At 35.7% G+C, this 24,133-nt stretch overlaps 1 protein-coding gene across 3 annotated transcripts in view; it reads left to right on the forward strand.

Moving 5' to 3' along the window:
- Positions 1 to 269: 269 nt before the first annotated feature.
- NSRP1 (nuclear speckle splicing regulatory protein 1) overlaps positions 270 to 24,133 on the forward strand; it is a 33,099-nt gene continuing 9,235 nt past the window's right edge. Inside the window, exons 1-3 of one of the 3 annotated variants that reach the window (XM_019650532.1) lie at positions 270 to 354; positions 1,547 to 1,640; positions 21,834 to 21,890. In XM_019650532.1, coding sequence (XP_019506077.1) covers positions 335 to 354; positions 1,547 to 1,640; positions 21,834 to 21,890 — 171 coding nt within the window. In that variant the 5' untranslated portion in view covers positions 270 to 334. The other 2 variants (XM_019650531.1, XM_019650533.1) reach the window with 2 other exon arrangements.

A 24,133-nucleotide genomic window follows, 5' to 3' on the forward strand; every position in this document is an offset into this window, starting at 1 on the left:
TCGGTAGGTCTGGGATAAAGCCCGAGAATCTGCATTTTAAACACATTCTGGGTGATACTATCTGCTGGTCCCGGGAGCACACCTTGGGAACCAGTAGTCCAGAATTTTTTCATTCCTTTCTTCCCACTGATTACGAGGCAGCCAGTTGGTTTCCACATGAAACCGAAGGTAAAAAAAAACTCAGTTCCGAACAGCGCGCAATCAACTCAAAAAATTGACACAGCCGCTAGGTGGGTTCCAGGCCGCCCAAAGCCGCGCGAGAGCTTACGTGACGACGTCAGCGTCTGCGTAAGCGTCACACTGGCGTCAGCCACGTTCAGCGGACGGGAGCAAGATGGCGATTCCGGGCAGGCAGTGAGTGATCCGGGAGTTAGGGTCAGGCTGGGGAATGAGAAACTACCGCGACTGTGTCTTTGGCCGAGGAGTAAAAGTGCGCTGGAAGCGAAGGGGCAGTATCGTCAGGGATAGAGACGGGGAAAAGCGAGAAATCCTGAGGAACATATTCCCCTCCCCCACACACACACAATTTGCAGGATGGAAGCCCGAAGTTTGAGGGAGAAACTTGTGAGGAAATAAAGGAAGTTAGGCTGAGGGGCAGAGAGCGAGACTTTTCTATTTTCCAAAAGCTCGGTCTGAGGCCCCTCAGTCTTGCTTCCTACCCCGCGCTTGAGTTTCTCCCGTTTGGATGCCTTCAGGGGCAATGAGAAGAGACAGTTCCTGGCTTCCTTTGAGGGCCTTGTTCTTCTTGGCAGCTCAGGTCCCGATTCCCGCCCTCCCTTCTGGTTTTAGGAATGTTGTGCTGAGAAGCCACAGAAAAGGGTAGGCATATAGGGAATTGGGGTTTACGTTGCCGCAAAAGAGACAAATATTGTATGTTCTTGGAAGTGTTACCTTTGGTGTATAATCCTTACTTTTGATGTGGCTTCCTGTGATTGCTGCATTTTAAAGGCCAAACTGTGAGAAACTAAATGAGTCGGCACTAATGGAGTGTTTCTCTCAGATGCTACAAATAAAGCAAGCGAGCGTAATAAAGTGTAATGGGAATTTACCTTATGGCTACTTTGGTTTCTCAGTTAATCTTTGAAAATTTTTTTTGTGGGTCACATTCTCCAATAACTTCTTTAAGCCTATGTAAGTACCCAGTAGGAAACAGAATTTTTTTTTCTTGACTCTTGTTAGACCACAAGGATAATTTAGAATGTTTTTATTTTTAGTGGACATGAACTGAGCTTTCCACTAACATGTTCTTTTTAAAACTGCTATCCTTTCACTATCTAAAACATTTATTTCTGAACTCCAGTTACTTCTCTTCTTTGATTAAAATGGCATTTGAGTTTGACCAGCATCCACAAATAATCACTTAGAGTAATAATTCTAAACTCTTAACACATTAGAATTTTCAGGTGATTGAAAATCAGAAACAGTGTTATGTGTTCATAGGCTACATGACATGTTTTGACTTGCTAGCTTCATCTGAAGAGGTAGTGGATATATTTTTAACATTTAAGTATAATGGTGTAATTTCTATTTCAAAAAATATATGCAGGTATGGGCTTATTTTGCCAAAGAAAGCACTGCAGTTGCTCCCTGTTTTGCAAAAACCATCAGTGTTTGGGAATGAGTCTGATGATGATGATGAGGTAAGGGAACATGTTTTTCTACCAAATTGTTGGAAATATATATATTTTTAAATTGAACTTGTGAATTTGATGTCTTTGCTTGTCTAAGTTATTTGTCAATACAGTGTATCTGGAGAATGTTATAATTTACAGAATTATCAAAGGGAATATTTTAAGAAAGAAGCTCCATTGATTTCGTTTTCTTTATAAGTGATGGATGGATAATTAGACTTTTTTTCAAGCTATAAACTGCAGTTATTTTAAGCAGTCGTTTCAGGCAGCTAATACTGATGTAACAAAATTGTTGGCGTAAAGTTGCCTGAAAATAAACTAGTAAGATGTCACCAATTTCCTAGGAATTTTTATTAGCCAAGTAGTTTCCTATGAGACTACTTTTGTGGTTATTCAGTGTCTGCTAAATGTAATTGCTGGTATAATTATGGTAGTGTGTAAAGTTACCATAAATAGTACTATAACAAGAAAATCTAATGTGAACATTTTACATTTTAGCAGCCAAAACTGTTTTCCTGTGAAACCCCACAGTTTATAGCAGAAACAACCCCAAATGTGTGCTTATCTAATACGTCAGTCATTTTCTATGTTTCTAAAAGACTTTTGCATCAATCTGGTACTTCCTTTGCTCTGGCAGAAAAATAGCTTCTTTTTCAATTTTTATTAACTATTTAATAGCGTAGGTAGATAATTGAACATATTTGATGCTTTGCTTTTTGCTTTCCTTCTGTTAAAGAAGTTGACTCTAGATGGCTCACATTTTAAAAAATTGAGGTATAATTTACATATAACAAAATTTGTGGATTTTTAAGTGTATAAGTTGAAGACATGTGACAAATGTACATGCCCCAACATAGAACATTCCCCTTTCTCCTGAAAGTTCTTTAATGCCCCTTTGCAGCCAGTCTACTTACGCACATTTTGCCCCCAGCAACTGTCTCATTGTGGGTTTGATTTGCATTTCCCTGATAGCCAGTGAGGGTGGCCATTTATTTTCATCTTTGCAGAAATGCTTATTCATATCATTGCCTATTTTTTAATTGGTTATTTGTCATTTTGTTATGAGTTGTAGGATTTCTTTACATATTCTAGATAAAAGTCTCTTATTAGATATAACTTGTAAATATTTTCTTCCATTCTGTGGGTTGTTGCCTTTTCACTTTCTTGATAGTATCCTTTGATGCACAAAAGTTCAATTTTGAGGCAGTCCAATTTTTTTTTTCTTAGGTTGCCAACTGCTTTGGTGTCATACCTAAAAAACCGTTGCTTAAACCAACATCACAAAGATTTATGCCTGTGTTTTCTTCTAAGAATTTTGTAGTTTTAGCTCTTAAATTTACATCTGTGATCCATTTTGAGTTAGTTTTTTGTATACAGCATTTAGTACAGGTCCAACGTCATTCTTTGCATGTGGATATCCAGTTGTCCCAACATCATTTGTTGAAGATTATTCCCCCATTGAATTGACAGCACCCTTGTGGTTTTAACATACAAATAATTTTTTAAATCACTTACCATGGACACAATACAAAAATACAGCATGCTTATCCTGTAGTTTCACGTAAGTCATTGTGGCATGCTATGTAATAATACAAAGCAACATATACTCCAATTTGAGAAGAATGTGATCTAGAAATCACTAGAAATAAAAGTGATCTAGAAAGTTTACTTATGTTATTGCTGTTTCTTTTCCATTGTGAAATAAAGCTGCTGGTGGCTGGACGATGGGTCCCCTGGAGTCAGAAAAGATAGGTCTGGACCATTTTGCCCTTCCATTTTTCCTTCCCTTCCTCTATTTCTCCCTCCTCCTTTTACGTAGAGGGACTTTAATTCAGAGAATTGGTTACATAGGTGATAGAAGATGTGAGAAGCCAAAAGAGGATGGTGATGCAATGCAGAGATTAGCAGTAATAAGCAAATAATAATAAATGGAGGGATACAAACAGGAGATGGGTCCTAGAGGCCTGGGGCTCCGGTTACCTGGACTTTTCCAGAAGGAGTTGAAGCCACTAGGGAGATTCAGTCTTAGCTAGAAAGAAAGGCAGGGAGAAATACTTGTCTTCTCTTTCTCCTTACCCTCCCATGTACCATCTTTGTCTTCCTTTGGTAGAACCCAGCCAGAAGCCACTGACCAGGGAGCTGCAGCTTAGTTCTTAATGAACAGAATATAAAACTGTTCTTTAGCATAATTTTCTTACCTATAAAAAAATTAGGTGAATTCCAGCTTTTTCTCATACTAGTAGTGAATTTCTTAGTTGAGTATATTATTTAAATATTTGTGAGGTTTGCCTATAAAATCTCTTATTTAAAAATTAATCAACAATAAAGTTATTGGTGCTTTGAAAACTATACAGAAAGATATTTTGGTTTATATTTACTGTTATATTTATGGTTTCACTACTGAGGAGGGCGTTTGGTATGCTCGGAGAGGAGATGCTATGAAGCAAATCCATCTATTCAGCAATTCAGAAGCAATCAAGAGCCCAAATTTAAGATCAGACCTTCCTTCCAGTGGTCCAGCAGAGGGGGCCCTAGCAAATGAATTCTATTTTAATATGTGCTTGTATCCAAAGTTAGTTTAAAAATGGGACAGTGACAGTCTAGCATCTTAAATTATTATTTAAATAGTTCCTCTTTTTAAAATTATCAGAACTAATTAGGAATAATAATTTTGTTCAAAGGTAGGAGAGATGAAGAGTTTTTACCCTGTATGAGTAAGAGGATTTGTGTTATGTCCAAATGCTGCTATCTGATCATAAGTGTTTGAATGGTTTTGCTGTGATGGTAATGTGTTTATCCCCCCCCCCCACCATTGCAACCACCTTTGTTATTTCTCTCTTGGGTCATTTTAGTTTTGTAACTAGTATCCCTCCTCAAAGTCAGTTTGAATCACTGTTACTCTCTTGTTCTTGAACCTAATTGTATTTAAAATCTTAACTGCTAATCCTGACACTTTCAGCCTTCCCTATCCTTTGACTTCAAAATGCTTATTAGTGTTTTCTTCTACCTGTGCTCCCCCATGCAAAGTACACTGTCAGGTTTGTATTTTTTCATAAGTCTGCTTTTCTTCCCATTGGAAGCCTTCCAATCCTATATGTCAAAATTGTAGCCATTCTTCGAAACCCAGTGCAGGGGCTGCTGCTTTCAAGATTTCCCCCACTGGAAACAATCTCTTCCCTTTTTTTGACACTCTGCCTTTCTTAGAGCACTTAGCTTTTTATACCTTGTGTTATAAGTTGTTTGCATACAATTCTTGTCACTGTACTAGAGTATGAGCTCCATCAGTCAGGATCTGGATATCTGTGCTGGCTTCCAAGAATGAGTAGAATTATTTACTCTAATGTTTTAGCTGTCTATATATTGTAAAGAGCCCGGTAGATGTTTTAGGCTTTGCAGGCCAGTTACTCAACTTTTCTCTGATAGTGTGAAAGCAGCCATTAGACAATATATAAATGAATGAGAATGACTAATAAATGTGTTCTAATAAAACTTTATTTACAAAAAGGGAGGTGGCTGAAGTTTGCTGTAACTTGCTGATCCCTGGTCTATACAATTCTCAGAAATACTTGTGATAACCAGTATTTCACAAGTATTATAAATGGTTAGTGACTTAAATAGTTAGATGTTTCATGACAAATCAAACATGGAACTTTTTTTTAGGTATTTCTCCATAATAAATAAATTGGGATTCTCTGTCTGGTGAAACATTGTTCTCATACTTTTCTTTAGTTCTTTAGACATGGTTTCTTTTAAGTTCTTTGAATACCATTTATTCTGTGTATGGTTCATACTTTCTTGTTTCTTTACATGTCTCATAATTTTCTGTTGAAAACTTTAAAATAATACAGTGTGGCAACTCTAGAAATCCAGAGCCTTCCCTCTTCCCAAGGTTTGTTGTTTTTGTTTTTTGTTAGTTACTTTTCTGAATTAATTCTTAAAGTTTGTATTCATTTATGTGTGTGACCACTGTAATCTCTGCTTGGTAAGCTTGGTGGTCATCTAATGATTTGACAGAGAATTCCTTGAACACCTGACTAATAAGTCTCCAATCTGCCAGGAGCTCTTGTGTGCATGTCGGAATACAACTTCAATACACAGCCAGGCATTTTACAACTTTGCCTTAGCCTTTACTTCGTGCTTGTGCCCAGCCTCAAGGTCAGTTCTCAAGGTCAGTTGTGAGAGCTTAGGACTTCTCAGATCTTTCCTGATCCTGCCCAGAGGTCTTTGTATGCATGTGGCCTTCATGATCCCCAGGTATAGGTTGGAGCTTTCAAAACCCTTCATGGACATCCTATTCCTCAGCTTTTAAAGCTTTTTTGGTTAGCCTGTTGTTTGTCCCAGCTGTTACAACTGTTATCCACTCTGCCTCAGGCAGCCCTGATGTTCAACAGTTGTCTTTGATTGTTTCTGACAGATGCCCACAGGGAAAAGGCTGTTTTACTTGGCAGCTCAGTCAGGTCCAATAAAGACAGCCTTGTGAGTGTTGTCTTTCAGAGAACCACCAGGGAGTTCCAATAATAATTTTCTGGGGTAGGGGCTTTGGCGGAACTCTAACCCCATTGTCTCTCCAGTGGCTTGCCAGACTGCTGGTTCCTACCAGGATTGTGGGCTTTGTTTTTAGGCTACAGTGGTACTTGGGAGGGGATGATGGAAATAGAGCAAGTTAAAATGCTGCAGAGTTCTTACTGAGATTCAGCTGTTCTTGAGAAAGGCTCCCTGGTTTGCTGTAAGCCTTTGGTTAGTTTCCAGAGTTGTAAAAAAGCTGATCCTGACATTTTTTGCCAGTGTTTTTGATGATTTTATGGAGAAGAGAATTTTTGTAGGTCCATACTCTGCCATTTTCAGTGGCTTCCCAGGCTGTCTTTTAAGCCTCTCCAGTACATTTTTGCATGCTTCAGACAAAGTCATCTTACTGGTTTTAAAATCACTATTGTGGGCCGGCCGAGTGGCTCAGTTGGTTAAGAGCTCCCTTCAAGAGTGTGAGCTCTGAGCAGCAGCGGTTCTATGCCTGGCCCGAGCTGAGCTGCCAACAGATGGCAGGATGGCTCAGCTTAAAAAAAGAAAAAAAAAAAATCACTATTGACTTCCCATTTCTCTTAGGATAAAAGCTAAAATGCTTATTTTTGATCTAGAGAGTCATACATTGTCTTACTAGTCTCTTCAGCCTCTTCTTCACTATAGTGTCCTTCCTTGTTCTTTAAAATTGCCGTAGGTCACCTAAGTGAATTTTAATGTCATCTTCAGTTTCATAATAAGAAAGCTAAAGGGATTTTGATTGGAATTGCGTTGAATTTCTAAATTAGGAGAGAATTGATATTTTAATATTTCAGTCTTCATTTGTAAAGATGGCATAGTATTTATTCAGGTATTTTACACTTTATTAGAATTTTATAATTTCTACCATGAAGTTCATATACATCTTTTGTTAGATTTATTTCTAGGTACTTTATAGTCCTTGTTGCTGTTGTATGAGGCAATATTTCAGATGTTTTATTACTCATTTATGAATGCTTCTGATTTTTTTTGTTGTTTTAATTGTAGCACCCATATAGTTCTAGTAGTTTGCCTGATGATTGATTTTGATTTCCTTTGTAGACAATCATATTGTCTGCAAATAAGGATGATTTGTCGCTTTTAATTCTTTTATATTTCTTTCTCTGTGTATTATTACATGTGTCATATTGTATTGTCCGGAAACTACAGTATAAATAAAAGCAATGATAGAAACGTTACATTACTGACTTTTTGGGAGTTTCTTATATAAAGTTTCACAATTAAATGTGATGTTTGCTGTAACGTTTTACTGCTATTTCTAGTTTACTAAGAATTTTTATCATAAGTGAATATTGTTTTAATGTTTTTAGCATCTATTAATGTGAATTTATATTAATTTTTTGCGGTTAAATCTGTTGCATTCCTGTAATACTTGGATTTTAATTTAATTTGATTCATTGAACTCGACTAGTCCTTTTACCAGTGCTTTCCATTTTCAAGGTCTTTGGCTTAATTTCATTGATGAATAGTTTTTCACCATGTGCTCATAGAAGCATTATTTCCTAAGTTCTTTTTTTAAAATTACTTTTTTTTCAGTTATAGTTAACATTCAATGTTATTTTATTTCCTAAGTTTTTGATTGTTAAGGAATGGTTGCCTGTTGCTTTTATCACCTAAATACCTACTTGAATGAGTGTAGTATTTCTAGAATAACAGTATATTTCAAAACCTGTAGATATGAGTCATTTTTCCTGGTACTGAATATTCTTATGAGGAAGTACAACCCTGTAGTTTTTGTTGTTGTTGTTGTTTTTATCCTTCTAGATGACTCTTTTTTTTAATTGGCTTGGACAACTGGTGAATATTTTCTTTATATCTTTTAAGTTTATCTTTATATCCTTTGTGTTAGTGTGTTGTTTTTAATCTAAATATTTAATTTTTCCTTCATTTCATAGAAATTTGTGATTGTATCAGAATAATACGTCTTTGATCCATTTACTAGGTTATCATTTTGGAGGATCATCTTTGTCTTCCATTCATCATGCATTTATTCATTAGTTCATTCAACAGGTATTTAGTGATTCCCTGCTCTGCCAGTGAAACAAAACAAGGCTACTGCCCTATGGAACCTACATTTTAGTGGGAGGAGGAGAGGTGATAAATAGACTTAACAGATAGGTCAGTTACATGTTAATTTAGAAATGGCAAGGATCAAGAACAAGTAGGGCTGGCTGGATAGGATGAGATGGTTGAACAGATTTTGGGGGTAATTACTCAATATTTAGCTTTTTCTCTGCATTAATCATGATATTATTAAACATTTGTTGTGTCATTGGAATTAACCCCTGGTCTTTCGCAAAAGGTGAAAGAATTCACAGCCTCAAAAAAGTAAGAGAACAAGTTTTATGAAGGTTGGGCAGACAGAATCTGTGTTTAGAGAAGATGGCTGCCCCCGTAGTAAGGAGAGAAACACTGGTAGGGGTCATTTGCTGGGGCAGAGTCTTAGAATAGACAACTGCACCTAACTTTAGGTTAGCTTTTTCTTATATAGGAAAAGGTAGGTAAATTTCCTTACAGCCGGAGATGTGACGTATAGACTGAGATCCTTTGATTGACATATGTTGGTTATATAACTAATTTCTTTCTGCACATGATCTTACCCAGAATTCATACATAAAAACTCATGGGGGGCAGGAGAGGGGGGACAAGCCTTAATGTTCATTTTATTTTAATTGTATTATAATGAGGTTAGAGTTAAAGTAATGGACAGGTTTCAGCAGTTTGAGCACGTGCGAGGAACCAGCTAAAACCAGTTGGGGCTTATCTCCTCTTTTCAGGTGTGCTTGGACATCTTGATTGATCTCTAGGGGATGAGCCTGCATGGTTCCTGGGGAGGGGATGCAGGCCTGGGCAGTCCCCCTTTAGGCTCACTTTTATTAACCCCTTTTCTGCCTCATCATTTGTCAGTATTTCAGTTGTCTTTTCTGCTTCTTGTTTTTTCTAATTTATTTATTAGCTCTAATGGTGTTTTAGTCCTTAATATGTTTTCTTAGCTCTACAGTCTCCCCCTCCATCTCTTTTATTGTTGTATTATGTGAACATTAACTTGTTTGATTTAATTCATGGTCTTATTTTGAAAGAGTTTGACAGGGAAGAGTGGGAAGGAGATAGAGATGATAGTTTGAAGGAATAATGGTAGAGTTGTGGAATTTTTCTTTTTGTTGTTTTCTTAAGATAGAGATCATTCATTTTTAAGCTAAAAGAAAAGGAGAGATTTTACAGTTAAGGAAACTGAAGTGCCAAGAAGTTAAATAAATTGGCCTATGTCACACACAGAGTACTTAGGTGATAGAGGTAGATTTGAACCCAGAAGATCTGCCTGATTCTGGAGTCCATACTTTTAAACATTATAATATACTCCCTCTAAGAGACAGGTTGTTTATAATGGAATCTTAAAAGTTTGAGAGGGTTTCAGAAGCAATAGAAAGAGGGGTAGTTGGGGGGACTGGCAGAGATCAGACAAACTTCAGAGAGACATGGTTTCTATCATGTGAAATTACACAAGTCTGTCTTCCAGTGGCTTAGGACTATTTTGAGGATATGGGACTATGAATTTTCAACGAAGTGGAAATTCTATTGTACAGGTTTTTGTTTTTTTTTTAAACAGTCTTATCCTAAGGGTTTGCAGTGGGGGTATTACTACTTCCAGAGTGGCATTAAGAAATTTGTAGAATGGCTTTTGCTGATCACAGTTAATTGAGAGTGCAGATTGACACCAATTTTGGATGTGGGCCAGGGATGGTAGATATTCTTCTGCATCTCATTACCCCCACCCATATAGGTAAAATCCCTCTCAACATGTTTATAAATGAAAAGCTATTTATAATTTTATGAGCCTAGGACCTCAGTTCTTTTTTTTTTTTAATTGGGGAATTGGAGGAGGGGAATAGACAAGTTGCTGTCCTTTTGTTCTTCAGTCTAATTGTGGAGGACGTTGCTTCACTGGCCCATGTTGGTATTATCATTGCACTCTTCCTGGGTGAGGCAGTCGCTCCAGTGGCTCATGGCAGCTCATGAAAGCTCACATCCGCTGCCGGCCAACCCCACTGCAGCCTACACTGTTGCCGGCGACTCACAGCAGCCCAGCTGCAGGTCGAGCTGTTGTTCACCATCTTAGCTGTAGAGGGCTCAGCGTCACTGGCCCTCATGTGGGATCCAAACCGGGGCCCTGCTACTCAGAGCTGGCGTCCCAAGCCAACTCAACCAGCATGCCACTCGGCCGGCCCCCTAAGTTTTTTTTACACATAAACTCAAAATATGTTTGTACAATTTATTTTTATTAAAATATTTTAAATTAAATAAAATTTAAAATACTTTTTTAAAAGTATTTTTTTTTGTTTTGCAAAATGCAGGCTAAATTTTCCCCTAATTTGATTATCTTTTAGATTGAGGGAAGATTATGTATTATTTTGTTTAGAACTTTACCAAGAGTTCACCATTTTAAAAAATCAGGTCACTGTCACCAGTGTCACTTTTGGTATTTGGGTCACCAATTCTGCAGCCAGCATTTGTGTTTTTAGCATTAATGGTGATGACAGTGATTCTGCATGGTAGAATCACCACGGACAACTTACTGTCTTCTAACGTGCTTGTGAACTTACATACTGATGTATAGTATATATTATTCTATTATAAATTACTTTCCCTTTATACTGTATAGTTCTATAGGATCTATAATATGCGTATACAAAGCTGAATTAGAAAAAAAATACAATTTAAAAAAAATTGTGGAAAGTTTTTATTATGTATACATTTCATTTCACTATACTTCCTATAAAAGAGGGATATAGAGTATGACAGGTTGGAGAACTACCATTTTGTGCCTTCCTTCCTGATATAATAGCTCACTTATTATATATTAAATACGTTAAATTTCCACAAATATGTGGGTCTGTTTCTCTGGGCTTTTTTTATGCTGTTCATTGATTTCTTTCTCTAATCCTAATAGTATTCACCATTGCCAACTCTGGGCAGAAATGAAATCTGTTATTTACCTTTTCCCAAAAGGGCAATATATGTTTTTCTGGTAAAGTTAGAATAGGTAATATTAAAGCCTGTCAGTATATGAGGAAGATGTATATGAGGAAGCAGCACTTGCATTGCTGCTTCTAATGCAAAAACCAATTAATCTACCTTCTCTGTCTTTGCTCTTTGTGTCCTTTACGTCAGAACATGTAGTGCCCTGGGAACCACTCCCGTCTTCTCTAACATTAAACCTCTGTGAGCAGTTTGGTTTCTTGCTTTCTGTGTTCCTCAGATTTCCAGTTCATTGAAGGTACCCCTTCTTGTTTTCCAGCATGATTATGGATTTATTTTTTGTCATTCTGAGGGTTTGGAGAAGCAGGAGACTGAGCATGTATTAATTTGGCTGCTTAAACCAGAAGCTTTGCATTGCTTTCCCAGTTTTAAGATCTTGGGTAAATTGTTTATAATGTCTCAGTTTCAGTTCCACATTAAAAAAAAAAATCTCTTTTCTAACATTACTTACTAAAAGTTTATTTTAAGGATTAGAGCTAGTGTAGCCTAGTACAGTGCCTGGCACACAGAGTAGAAGTGTAATAAATGGTAGCTATATTTCTACAATAAAAATATCTTGTGTATAATAATTGTTATCATTAATCATTAGTCATCTGAAAGTTTCTTGTGCTGTTTCCATCCCACTTTGTGTTTGACAGTCATTGGGTAGCCTGGCTTTTTTGTAACTTTTTAATAGAATCTTAATCTCCATTTTGGGTTGTGGCCATTAGCTAAGAAGTATTATATTAGAAAAATTCCCTAAAGAAGGCAGTAATAACCATAATTATGTTTATGAATTATTGTTTGATTTGTATATAATCTCATTGCACCCTATTTACTCATCATTTTTAAATGACAATTTCTGATTAGAAGATAGTAAAAGCTTTACTTCCAAGTTTGCTGTTAAAAAACAAAATTAGCTTTCTAGTTTTACAAAACCATATACATCTTCCTCATATACTGACAGGCTTTGATATTGCCTATTCTAACTTTACCATAAAAATCATTTAAAAAAAGTTTTTTCTTTATTTTTATGTTGTGTTTCAGTGTATATAGTCAGACAAAAAGCAATAATCCCCCATCTCATTCTTGGATTTATCAGAAGCTGAAAATAAAATAGATCAGATCACTTTCAGAAGCAAAATTACTTTATTAGTTTAGTAATAATTTGAGGTTACTTTTAAGATAAGACACAGCATTTGGGAGGAGATTCATTTCCTGCCTTTGGGCTTTATCTGCAAGAACTACATCTTCAATGTCAAGAGATTGTGTTATTTATAACTGAACTCTAATAAAGTCTGTACTGGGGACGCTGCACACCTGACTTGGTCATTGTGATTATATATTAGGTGCCAAACTGTTGCTTGTCTTTTGAAAAAATACATTTCCAAGTGTATTTCATTATAATTTTGCCTGTGTGGGGAAAATTACAAGACCTTTGACTATTGATTATAAGTGTGCTGGTTATTACCAACATAGTTAATGATATTCCTTTGGAAAATAAATTTGGGTTTCTAAGTGGAATAAAATGTAGTTTTCCTTTTATTGGTGAATCAAGCAATAATTGGAAGAGGTATCATTAATTATAGTAAATATATTTTCACTAAACGTTATAAAATGTTTTTCTACTGCTTTTTTTAAAGACTGCTGCAACATAGGGTATTAAGAACCATGTTCTGAGTTTTTTTCCTTTCATCCTCATCTTACCCTGTATGTTAAAGAACTGTTTTCCTTATGAGCAGACCAAATTTACCCTCCTTTTTACATTTCTTTTATGCCTCTTTCACTTTTTGCTGTCTTCCATTACAGAGAAATCGTCACATGAAACATAAAAATTGTTGTTTCAGAACTGCATCGTTCATGCCATGTTTCATATCTGTCTTTGTGTGTGAGCCTCTGCCAGTGTGTGTCTGTCTTCTTTCTGGAACTGCGACGCCTCTATGTCAATGGAAAGAACTGTTACACATGCAGTAAACTTTTTTGAAACATACAGAGAATTGTTAGTCATACTTCTCATTTCAGGGCGCGTTCACATTATTAGCGTGCACAAGGTTCTCGTTTTATTCGTTTTACTCTTTGTCCCTGATCTCCTATCCCATGCCCCTTTAAACACACTCTGATGTGTTTGATATATATGGTTAAATATGGAGGTATCCTTTTATATTGTGTTGTTTTGAGAGTGTATGTGTTATATATACATAAATATTGAGTTACAGATGTCACTTTTTTATTCAGTCAACACTACGTGATTCTGACTGCAGCGTATACATCCATTGCATTTTATCCCATTCCCTCAGAGCATGTGAGTTACCTTCCATTCCCTGCTTTCACAACACCGCTGTAAAAAACATTCTCGGGGCCGGCCGAGTGGCGCGATGGTTAAGAACTCGCTTGGGATGCCAGAGGGCCCCGGTTCGGATCCCACATATGAGGGCCAGTGACACTGCCCTCTACAGCTAAAATGCTGAACAACAGCTCAACCTGGAGCTGGGCTGCCGTGAGTCGCTGGCGATGGCGTAGGCTGCAGTCCCTGTGGCAGTGGGTTGCCCTGTGGCAGTGGGTTGCCATGGGTACCGTGTGTAGCCAGCAGCCAGCGTGAGCGGCCAGCAGCCGCAGTGAGCGGCCCTCCAGAAGCCGGCGACTGATCTGCCTCGCCAGGGAAGAGCGCAATGATGGTGCCAACTTGGGCCAGTGAAGCAACGCCCTCCACAACTAGACTGAAGAACAAAACAACAGCAACTTGTCTGTTCCCCTTCCCCCAATTCCCCAATAAAAATCTTAAAAAAAAAAAAAATTCTCGGACATGTCCAAAATAGAAACCAAAGAGTTTCTTTAGGGGTATATATCCAGAAATGGGACTTCTGAGTCAGGGAGCATGTAAATACATTATTTCACCAAGTACTGCTTGATTGCTTTCTGGAATGATTATACCAGTTTACATTCCATTGGAGGTCACTGTTCTTCATCTTATCAACTCTTCATAGTATTTTCTATTCTTTGTTTTACTTTGCATTTCATTGAATATTAATGGACTTGAGTATTTCTTCGTGTATTTACTAGTCATTCCTTATTAACCTCCTCTAAATTTTTCATTTATATCTACTGCCCTCTTTTCTATTTTCTTTTTTATGATTTATAAGAGTCCCATATATAGTTTAGATATTAACTCATTGTTGGTTTTAGACACTGAAAATCTAGTCTGCTATATTTTTTTGTGATCCCTCTGGTAAAGACTGTTAATCAGTCAGCAAAATCTGTTCTTCCCTTCTGTAGTAACAGTCTAAGCCGGACACATGGCTGCTCAGTTAAGAGATTACATTTTCTACTTTATCAATTAGCTAATTGAGGCCATGTGACTAATTTTGCCAATCAAATATGGAAAAGAGTATTATGTGCACTTCTTCAATAACTTAAAAGAAAATTTTTTATTTGAGATAATAAGTTTGGTTTATAACACCATATAAGTTTCAGGTGTGCAACATTATATTTGACATGTATATATACTACATTGAGCTCACCACCAGAAGTCTAGTTTCTGTCACCATACAACAGACCCCTTTTTTTGTTTTGCCCTCCCACCACTCCCCTTTCCCTCTGGTAACCACCCATCTGTTGTTTGCCTCTGGGTTCATATATTTTTGTTGTTGTTTGTTGGTTCTTTTGTTTTATATTCCACATGTTAGTGAAATTATACAATATTTGTCTTTTCCCATCTGACTTAGTTTACTTAGCATAATACCCTCAACATCCATGTTGTCACAAATGGCAGAATGAATAGCGTTCAGTGTGTGTGTGTGTGTGTGTGTGTGTGTACCGCACCACACGTACTTTATCCATTCATCTGTTGATGGACACTTAGGTTGTTTCCATATCTTGGTTATTGTAAATAATACTGCAGTGAACATAGTGTGCATATATCTTTTCGAATTAGATATTTGATATATATGCACACCTGTATTCTTTGGCTAAATACCCAGAAGTGGAATAGTTGGATCATATGTTCTTAATTTTTTGAGAACTCTTCCATACTGTTTTCCATGGTGGCCGTACTAACTTACATTCACCAACAGTGTATGAGGGTTTCATTTTCTCTGCATCCTCTCCACCACTTTCTCGTCTAGTTTCTTATCATTTTGCTGGCAGCCATTCTAACAGGTGTGAAGTGATACCTCATTGTGAAATAGTCACCATCTGGTCCATAAAGAGAGTTTGCTGACTTCTGCTCTAGATCTGTGCTAATATGATAGCCACTGTGTCATAAAGACTTGATTTTAAACATAAATAAAATTTAAAAATTAGTTCTTCAGTCACACTAGTCACATGTCACATGCTCAATAGCCAAATGTGACTAGTGACTACCATATATAACTAAATATTTTAGTTATTTCAGAAAGTTCTGTTGTACAGAGCTGCTCAAGATTTTTGGTTCTGGATTGTCTGATGTTGAAAATTTGGTTGCTTCAAGTTTTTCACTAATGTGAATAGGTATCCCACTGTATAATACAGTGAATATCACAGTACCTTTCATCTCTTTAGCTGGCAACATTGAACACTTTTTCATATAGTTAATGGACATTTATATTTTCTTTTTTCTAAATCCTTTTGTGCATAGTCATGTCTATTTTTTCTATGTGAGCTTATAAAAAGTTTCTGTATTTTTCACAACTCTTAAACAGGCTTTGTACTTAGAAAAGAGTCATGTGAATATGGACAAATAAAACCCATAATAGAGATTACTGAGTTGTAGGATCTTTTAAATAAATGATCTGTTGCTAAGTTTAAAAAAAAAAAGAACAGGAAGCTTTCATTTCTAACTTTTTAGAGTACAACAGCAAATTGTGCCCATAAGCCATTTGAAGAAGGATTAAGTCTTGAACTGTTTTTTCTTTAGCTGAGCGTTATTTTGGATAAATGGATAGTTAAATCTCTTAGTTGAGAAGGAAGCCCATGTGATTTTTTTTCCCCTTTGTGATTTATTAGTTATGGAATAATTTCTGCAAAGAAAAAGAAATTTGGAACTTAATTTTTTTTTTTTAAAGATTTTTATTGGGGGAATTGGGGGAATGGGAACAGTGCTGGGGAACTGGGGGAAGGGGAACAGACAAGTTGCCGTCGTCTTGCTCCTCAATCTAGTTGTGGAGGACGTTGCTTCACTGGCCCAAGTTGGCACCATCATTGCGCTCTTCCCGGGCGAGGCAGATCAGTCGCCGGCCTCTGGACGGCCGCTCACTGCGGCTGCTGGCCGCTCACGCTGGCTGCTGGCCGCTCACGCTGGCTGCTGGCCACACACGGCAGCCCATGGCAACCCACCGCCACAGGGACTGCAGCCCACGCCGTCGCCGGCGACCCACGGCAACCCAGCTCCAGGTTGAGCTGTCGCCCAGCACCCCAGCTGTGGAGGGCAGTGTCACCGGCCCTCATATGTGGGATCCGAACCGGGGCCCTCCGGCATCCCAAGCGAGTTCTCAACCATCGTGCCACTCGGCCGGCCCCTGGAACTTAATTTTTAATTAAAAAAATTTTATGACTAAAGAAAGGTAACTTAATAATATAAATAATGGTCCAGTATCTATAATTTTTTCTCAGTGTCATTAGACTATATTGTGTGTATTGGTGAAGGAGTTCCAGTAATACATACAGAACTATTTCTCTTTTGGTAGTTATCACAATCCGGGAAGCAGCCCATCTAAACATGTATAGTGATGTAAGAAAGGTGCACAATCATGTACTTTCTCTTCTATTAATCTGAGCTAACTGCAGAGGTTTTGAAAATCGTCTCTTTTTTTAGTCAGCTATCTGACTGTAATGCAGTGAAACAGACATTAGATTGATTAAAATTTTTGTGTTGTCTACACAGAACAAGGAGGTAGTAGAAAATTCGGTTGTAGAGTTTTTCTTAAATTTGCAATTTATGGTGCCTGTACTCGACCACATCTTTATCTTTATAATTTTGTGTGTGTGTGTGTTTGTGTGTGTGTAGAGAGGGGTTGTTATATATTATTAGTATGTATAAAATGTACCAGGCATTTTATATTCTTTTTCCTCACGTCCACTTTTTATTTGCAATTGAAGCTAATAGGAACCTACCGACTCATAAATTACACATAAAAAATTAAGATGTTGACCAAATATGGCTCCTTCCCCACTCTTAGTGCTATAACACATAGTAGGGTCTCAGAACATGTTTGTTGAATTAAGTTGAAACATTTGTGAGTAACTACTACTACATGTTTTTTAAAGGTATTTCCTTGAGATTTTTTATAGAAAACCTATTTTGAAAGATCAATGTGGTACAATAGCCGTTTTTATACTTTTAGGACAATCTGAATGTTTGCATTTGAACTGATTTATAAATTGAATATTTTTTTCTTTAAGATAAATACTCTTACAGGGAGTAACTTTTGTCTTCCTAAATTTAAAACTAAAGATAATTTGTGGTTTTATTTGAAGGCACCATTAATGAATACTTTCTTGTATTATTCTGTGATCTGGTCTTCAGACGTAAAATGGAATAACTGCCTGCCTGCTAATTTTGAAAGTAATTTGTTAATGACTGTATTGTGTGATTTGGTCACATTCAACCTTAATAATCTTTTCAGCAGCTATTTTTTCTTAGGTCACTTGTAGGCTAGAATATTTTGTGGCAAGAAGTGAAGTGTCTTGTAATTCATTAAATACATTTATTTAAAATAATGCTTAGTGAAAAAAAGTTAATCTCAAAATGATTCCATTTATTTAGCTTTCATGAAGTAACTAATAATTATAGAGATAGAGAATAGATTAGTGGTTGCCAGGGATTAAGGATGGGAGAGAAAAGGTGGATTATGGCTATAAAGGATTAGCACAAAGGAATATTGTAGTGATGGTACAATTAAGTACCTTGATTGTGGTGGTAGTTACAGAAAGCTATACATGTAATAAAATAGTATAGAGCTGTATACATACACAAATGTGTGAATGTATAACTGGTAAATATGAATAAGCTTTGTGGTTTGTACGGATATCTAGTTCCTGGTGTTGATATTGTATTCCAGTTATGCAAGATGTTCACATTGGGGGAGGCTGGGTGAAGGACTTCCTGTACATTTCTTTACAACTTCCTGTGAATTTATAAATAATTATTTCAAAATAAAGTTTAAAAAATATACGTCTTTAACAAGAACTCCCACCCCAAACCAAAGCAGTTATTAAAGTCAGATGTCTATTCAGTTGACCTTTCCTTGCTATCAAGGCCCACCATCCAGATATTACTATAGCAGTATAGCAGAGGACTCGCTCAAAGAAGAGTTCTTTCTAATCTACTTATGCTTTGGGACATTGCATTTTATAAGTAGTTCCTGGTAAAGCCACTGTCGGTTCTAGGAAACCCATTTCTAGCTATGCCATAACTCCTATAGCTAGTGAAGGATTCAAACGTATGCATCTTCCATTTTCCTATTTATTGAGTTACTGAATATGAAACCTTAAGGAATTTTAAAAGAAGGCATGTACAGTCTTTTAAATATTTAACAGAATAGGTTTTCCTGTTTCTATAGATGCAAATTGAATATACAACTTCAAATAAATACCAATCTTATATTTTATTAAGTACACTGATAAATATAAAGTGGAACATAGTTTACATACTTTTCTGGTGAACACTTTGGTTTAAGTGTAATACTCCAAGCGGGGGGGGGGGGGGGACCTATAGCTACTCTTTTCCTATAACTTAATTTTAATTTGTTTAAATATAAGCATTTCTTCAAGCCCCGTGTTCTTAAATATGAGCATGGTAATAATAATGGTAATAATGATGGCTAAGCCTTAATTGAGCCCTTTGAACCAGATACTTGCTAAGCACTTTTTAACATATTATTTCATTTAATCCTTAGAACAACCTTTAGGTACTATTATATAGATGAGTAATATACTAGATGGAATAACACACCTAGTAATAGAGAGGGGACAGATTGAAACTCAGTCAGATTCCAGAGCCTTCACTCTGACCTTTATTCTGTACTTCCTCCTTGTACCATACTGTATAGAGAATCTAAAGTTAGAGGCTGATATGTTGGTACTTTTTTTATTTTTTTTATTGATAAGGCATATTTATGAATCTGTTTCATCTTTTGCTGAGTTCAATAAGGTGAAGCCTTCCCTGACTTAGCAGGAGGATCTGCTTTGTCATTTTTTCTTCTCTCACGTAACCTTCCTTTTTATGGAAACCAGATTAAATTAAAAGTTGAGTCTTAAAATCTATATTGGTATTTTAATTAAAGGATATCTCTAAAAACTTGGAAAGACTTGATCTTTAAAATCTTATTGATCCTGCTTTGTTAGTTTTACTAGTTATTTTTATCTCCAGTATGGATCTAGACTACAATTTCTTATGTTTATTATATGGAAGATTTAAAAATATTATTTAATACATTTATTGATTTTTTTATGTAGGATCACTCTTACAGAAACAACTGAAAGTTTTACTGCTACTCCTCATTTTTAACTTTTTGCATGTGTTTAAACAAGTTGTTGGCATTTTAGTCATCACCTTTAATAGTATTGTCAGAGTTTCTTTAGCTAGAAAACTGAGAATCAGATGAGCTTCAGAAGGAGATAATCCTTCCTGACTATTTCAGCTTTGGTTCATAGTTACCTCTTTATCCAGTGATGCTATTGAAATTACACGGGTGTAAGTCTGTGAATAGGATATATAAAATTATTGTACTCCTTCTATTATGTTATCACCCTATAAATAATCACATCTGATGTTTTTCAAAGGTCAGACTTAATCCTTCTAAACAGCTATAAACATGGAAAAAAGCCTCTTGAGATGTCTCAAAATACATATACTTTATATTGGAAAAGCCCTTCCCAGTCTGCTTATTCTATATTTTAAAAGTCTAAAAAGTAATAGCCTTATGTTTTATTTTTCCAAATTAAGTAGTGTAGGTTGAAGCAACCAGTTTTAAAGTGACAGCAGGTGAACTGTGACAGACTGGAGGAGAGAGAGGAAAAATAATAAAAGTAAAAGTTTGAGGATATTGCTAACTCAGTGATCAAGAAAAATAAATTTACACGATTTAGAAAGACTGAGACATAAAAATATGTTAGGAAGAATTTCATGAGCTGCTTATTAGCATATTTAATATTTTAATGTTTAAAATTGATTAGTGAAAAACATGTCATATCACATGACAGGTTAGCATAGTACCTGGCTCTATAAATGTTAGCTACTATTACTATTTTTTGTTATCAACATCTTTTCCTCTAATTGGAGTCAATTTACTATCTAAAATGTCCTCAGTTCTTTGCCTGTACACTTGTTTTAATTTATTAAGTAAGTGTTCTATTACTTGTATGGCCTTTGTGTATTAACTTTGTCTCCATGGTCATAGGAAACTAGAATTAGGTTTGTTTATTTTGTTCTGTTTGTTGCCATGAAAAGCAAAGGAAGCACCAGTTGATACTATACAGCTAAAACAGCAATAATCTGGAGAACTATATAGTCCTAGGACTGAGGCTTATATTTTTAATTAAAAATAAATTTATCAGTAGCTTTATTTATTTATTTTAAAGATAATTCACACACCATAACATTCACCCTTTTAAAGCATACGTTTTAGTGTTGGTTAGTATGTTTACAAAGCCTTATACTTTTAAGGAACTATGTTTACTTCAATATTCTCATTATATATTTTTTCTTAGGTGTAAGTCTTTACTTTTGCCCATGTGGTTACTACTTCTCATACTCCTTGCCATCTCTTAAATTATTTTTGATTCAGGTCTAATGCCATACCACTTTTAGGAAGGCTTTCTTGATTCCTCATACATTTAGTTTTCTTCTACTCTGTTCTCCCACAGCCCCCCTTTTTAAAATCGCTTTATTATATTGCTTATCACATTTGTATTATTGGGTTGTCGGAAAAGTCATGACACATTTTTGCAACGAAAAACAGAAAAAAATACGTCATGACTTTTCCGACAACCCAATATAATTATGTCTTTAGTTGTTTGTCTTCCCTTGCAGATCATTTATCTCTCAAGGACAAAGACTGTTCTTGTTTTTCTGCTATCTTCAGGAGCAAGAACAATGCTTGATATGGTGGGCATTTCAGTACATATTTATTGAATGGTTATAACCTCTGATAGTTCTTGCTGCCCATAAGCCTTAAGCATATACTAAGGGCTTGATATACTCTATTCAGTGGTGGATATTAAAATAATGTGCTTTTTGTTGCTGGGAATCATACCATTTTAGTGTTGGAAGGGACCAATCCTTCCTCACCTAATACATGCACACTCACACACACACACACACACACACACACACACACACACACACTTTCACATGAGCGCACAAAGCAAATTGAAATCCATAGAGGTTGAATGACTTAGTGGTGAAGGTGGGACTAAAAACCCATGTTACCTCATTTTGTACTGTACTATTCTGTTTTCTTTTACACCTTACAGCTTAATCTGATGATTTACAATGAAAATTCATTTGTTTCCAAAAATTGAGGGAAAAGACCTTGAAAATGTTAATTTAATTTATAATATTATGTTTCCATTTTTAACTATAAGTATGGAACCAGTTGCCAATGAGAATATTGGAAAAGAAGTGTTAAACAATGACAGCATTTTTCTGTGTCATAGACCTCCGTGAGTGAAACCCTTCAGAGGGAAGCTGCTAAAAAGCAAGCCATGAAACAGGTAAGGTGGAAGAGTGAGTTAAATGCATTTGGTATTTCAGTTCATATTTTTAAGTATTAGTTTTGGTAGCTAGGTGCAGAGACTAAACAAAATAGGTGTGTATAAAGAAATAATTTTATCTTGACCCTTGTTTTTTTTGATAATGTGTAAGGTGTTTCTTGATTTATATGGATTTCTGGTTCCCTGTATATATTTTAAAGGAAAAAACACAGTGAAGAATTGGCTCTTTATTGCTCTATTGTAGATTAAACTCATTTCTGCTTTTAGATGACTGAGTAGTCTGACAGTGGATTATATGGTTTATTAATTCCTGCTAGTGAGCTTGCTTGTTAAAAAAAATTCTTCACAACCAGAGTGATTGCTCAATTCCATAATTATTTGAAATTCATGTACCAAGAAAGGGGAATTTCAGATAATATTTAGTAGACTTGCTAGCACCTTATATTTATATAGTATTTTATATATTTACAAGCTCTTTTTGTATACATACATTATCTTTTTAAAAATTCTCACAAACCTTTTCATGGTCCTGATTAAGAAATCCGAAACTTCAAAAGGATAAGTTACCACTCATGATCACACAGCTAATTACAGAAGTAATTAGCTACTATTACACCAGTGTATCTTAGATTTGGCTGCTGTGGAACATAATGAAATTAAACAATGACACAGTACCTTTTTTATTTTCCAGTTTTAATTCTTTTCCCCTCCACATTTTCTGTAATTTTTGGCACCTACTTGTCCATTTTCTAACTAGAATTTAGCATAAGGATGAATTTGTTAAGTACTTTCTAAATGTGTGCCAGACATTATAGCAACTACTTCCTAAGAATTATTTTAATTCTTACCACAATCCTATGAGATAGATACTCTCATAATCCCCATTTTGTAATTGAGGAAATGAAGGCAAAAAGGATTTATGTGACTTTCATGAGGTATGTTCAAAGACAGACAGTGAAATTTTAGCTTCTGTGCTTTTACTGCCTCCCTGGGGAATAGACACAGAATTATGTACTGTTATTTAGTTATTTTAAGATAATATCTTAGTTTCCTAGTGTAGTATATTGTGTAACTCTGCAGCCTCACAATGATTTAATACACACATAAAATCATTAAACTGTGATTCTTTAACATAAATACTGAAGTGCTTTGAATCCAAATTTTAGAATTCAGTAGAATTTTAGAGAGACCATCGAGTTCAACATTTTCACTGCATAGATGGGAGAATTCGTTTGAGAGAGTCTGGTAACTTCTCCAGGGTCATGTAGGTGTCTTGTTTTCTAGTGTTCTTTTGACATTTTTGTGCTGCCTTTTCATGATCACATAACATAAATTCCAGATCTAATTTCATTCTTCACTCAGGCTTGTTCACAGCCACTTTTTCTATTTAGTGGGACTTTTTCATAGCTTGCTTAGAAACTGGGAATACTGCTGCAGTTCTTCTAGTACCTCTAACCTGTTTACCGCTGCTTTGATCTTCTATCTATACTACCTACTTTTCACCTTATTTTCCACTTGGATGCTTCAGCTCTTATCTTCTGCTTTAATTCCAAACTTTTATCTTGAAGAATACTAGATTGCATTTATTAAATCTAAGAGAAAATACTCTTAGAAATGGTGTACTTTATCTAATAGACCACTTTTTTTTTCTTTTTTTTATTCTTTTATTTGAACCTCAAGTGATGACATGTTATTCCCTGTCTCATTGGATAAACTTGATATGTCATCATTAAATATTTGCTGTAGGTCTTTGGTAGATATCTATTGTCAAGGAAGTTCCTTCTGATCTTGATTTGAGGTTTTGTTTATTATTTGTTTAAATTATGAGTAAATTATATAGAAAAGATAATACTTTTTATGACCATGTTGAATTTATACCAATAAAATAAGGTCAATTCAACTTGAGAAAAATCAATCATAACTTCACATAAGTGTTATACCCAAGATAGGCATAAGGTATTATCCTTTTTATATATCATTGCATTTGGTTTACTAAAATTTGATTAAGGATTTTTGTATGCGTATTGAGGAGTTTTGCATCACAAGTGAGGTTAGCCTGTAATTTTTCTCATCCTTCACTGTAATTATCCAGATTGAAAAAAATATAAAACTCTGACAATTCTAAGGTTTGATGGGTCTTAAGGAGCTAATAATAAATATGTTTTATAAGTTTGTTTCTACTTCATTAATTTCTGCCTCACAAATGAGTGTTTTCTTCATTCTGCTTTCTTTGGGTTTATTTT

The sequence above is a fragment of the Hipposideros armiger genome, unplaced genomic scaffold, assembly GCF_001890085.2.
Source record: "Hipposideros armiger isolate ML-2016 unplaced genomic scaffold, ASM189008v1 scaffold_141, whole genome shotgun sequence".
Lineage (NCBI taxonomy): Eukaryota > Metazoa > Chordata > Mammalia > Chiroptera > Hipposideridae > Hipposideros > Hipposideros armiger.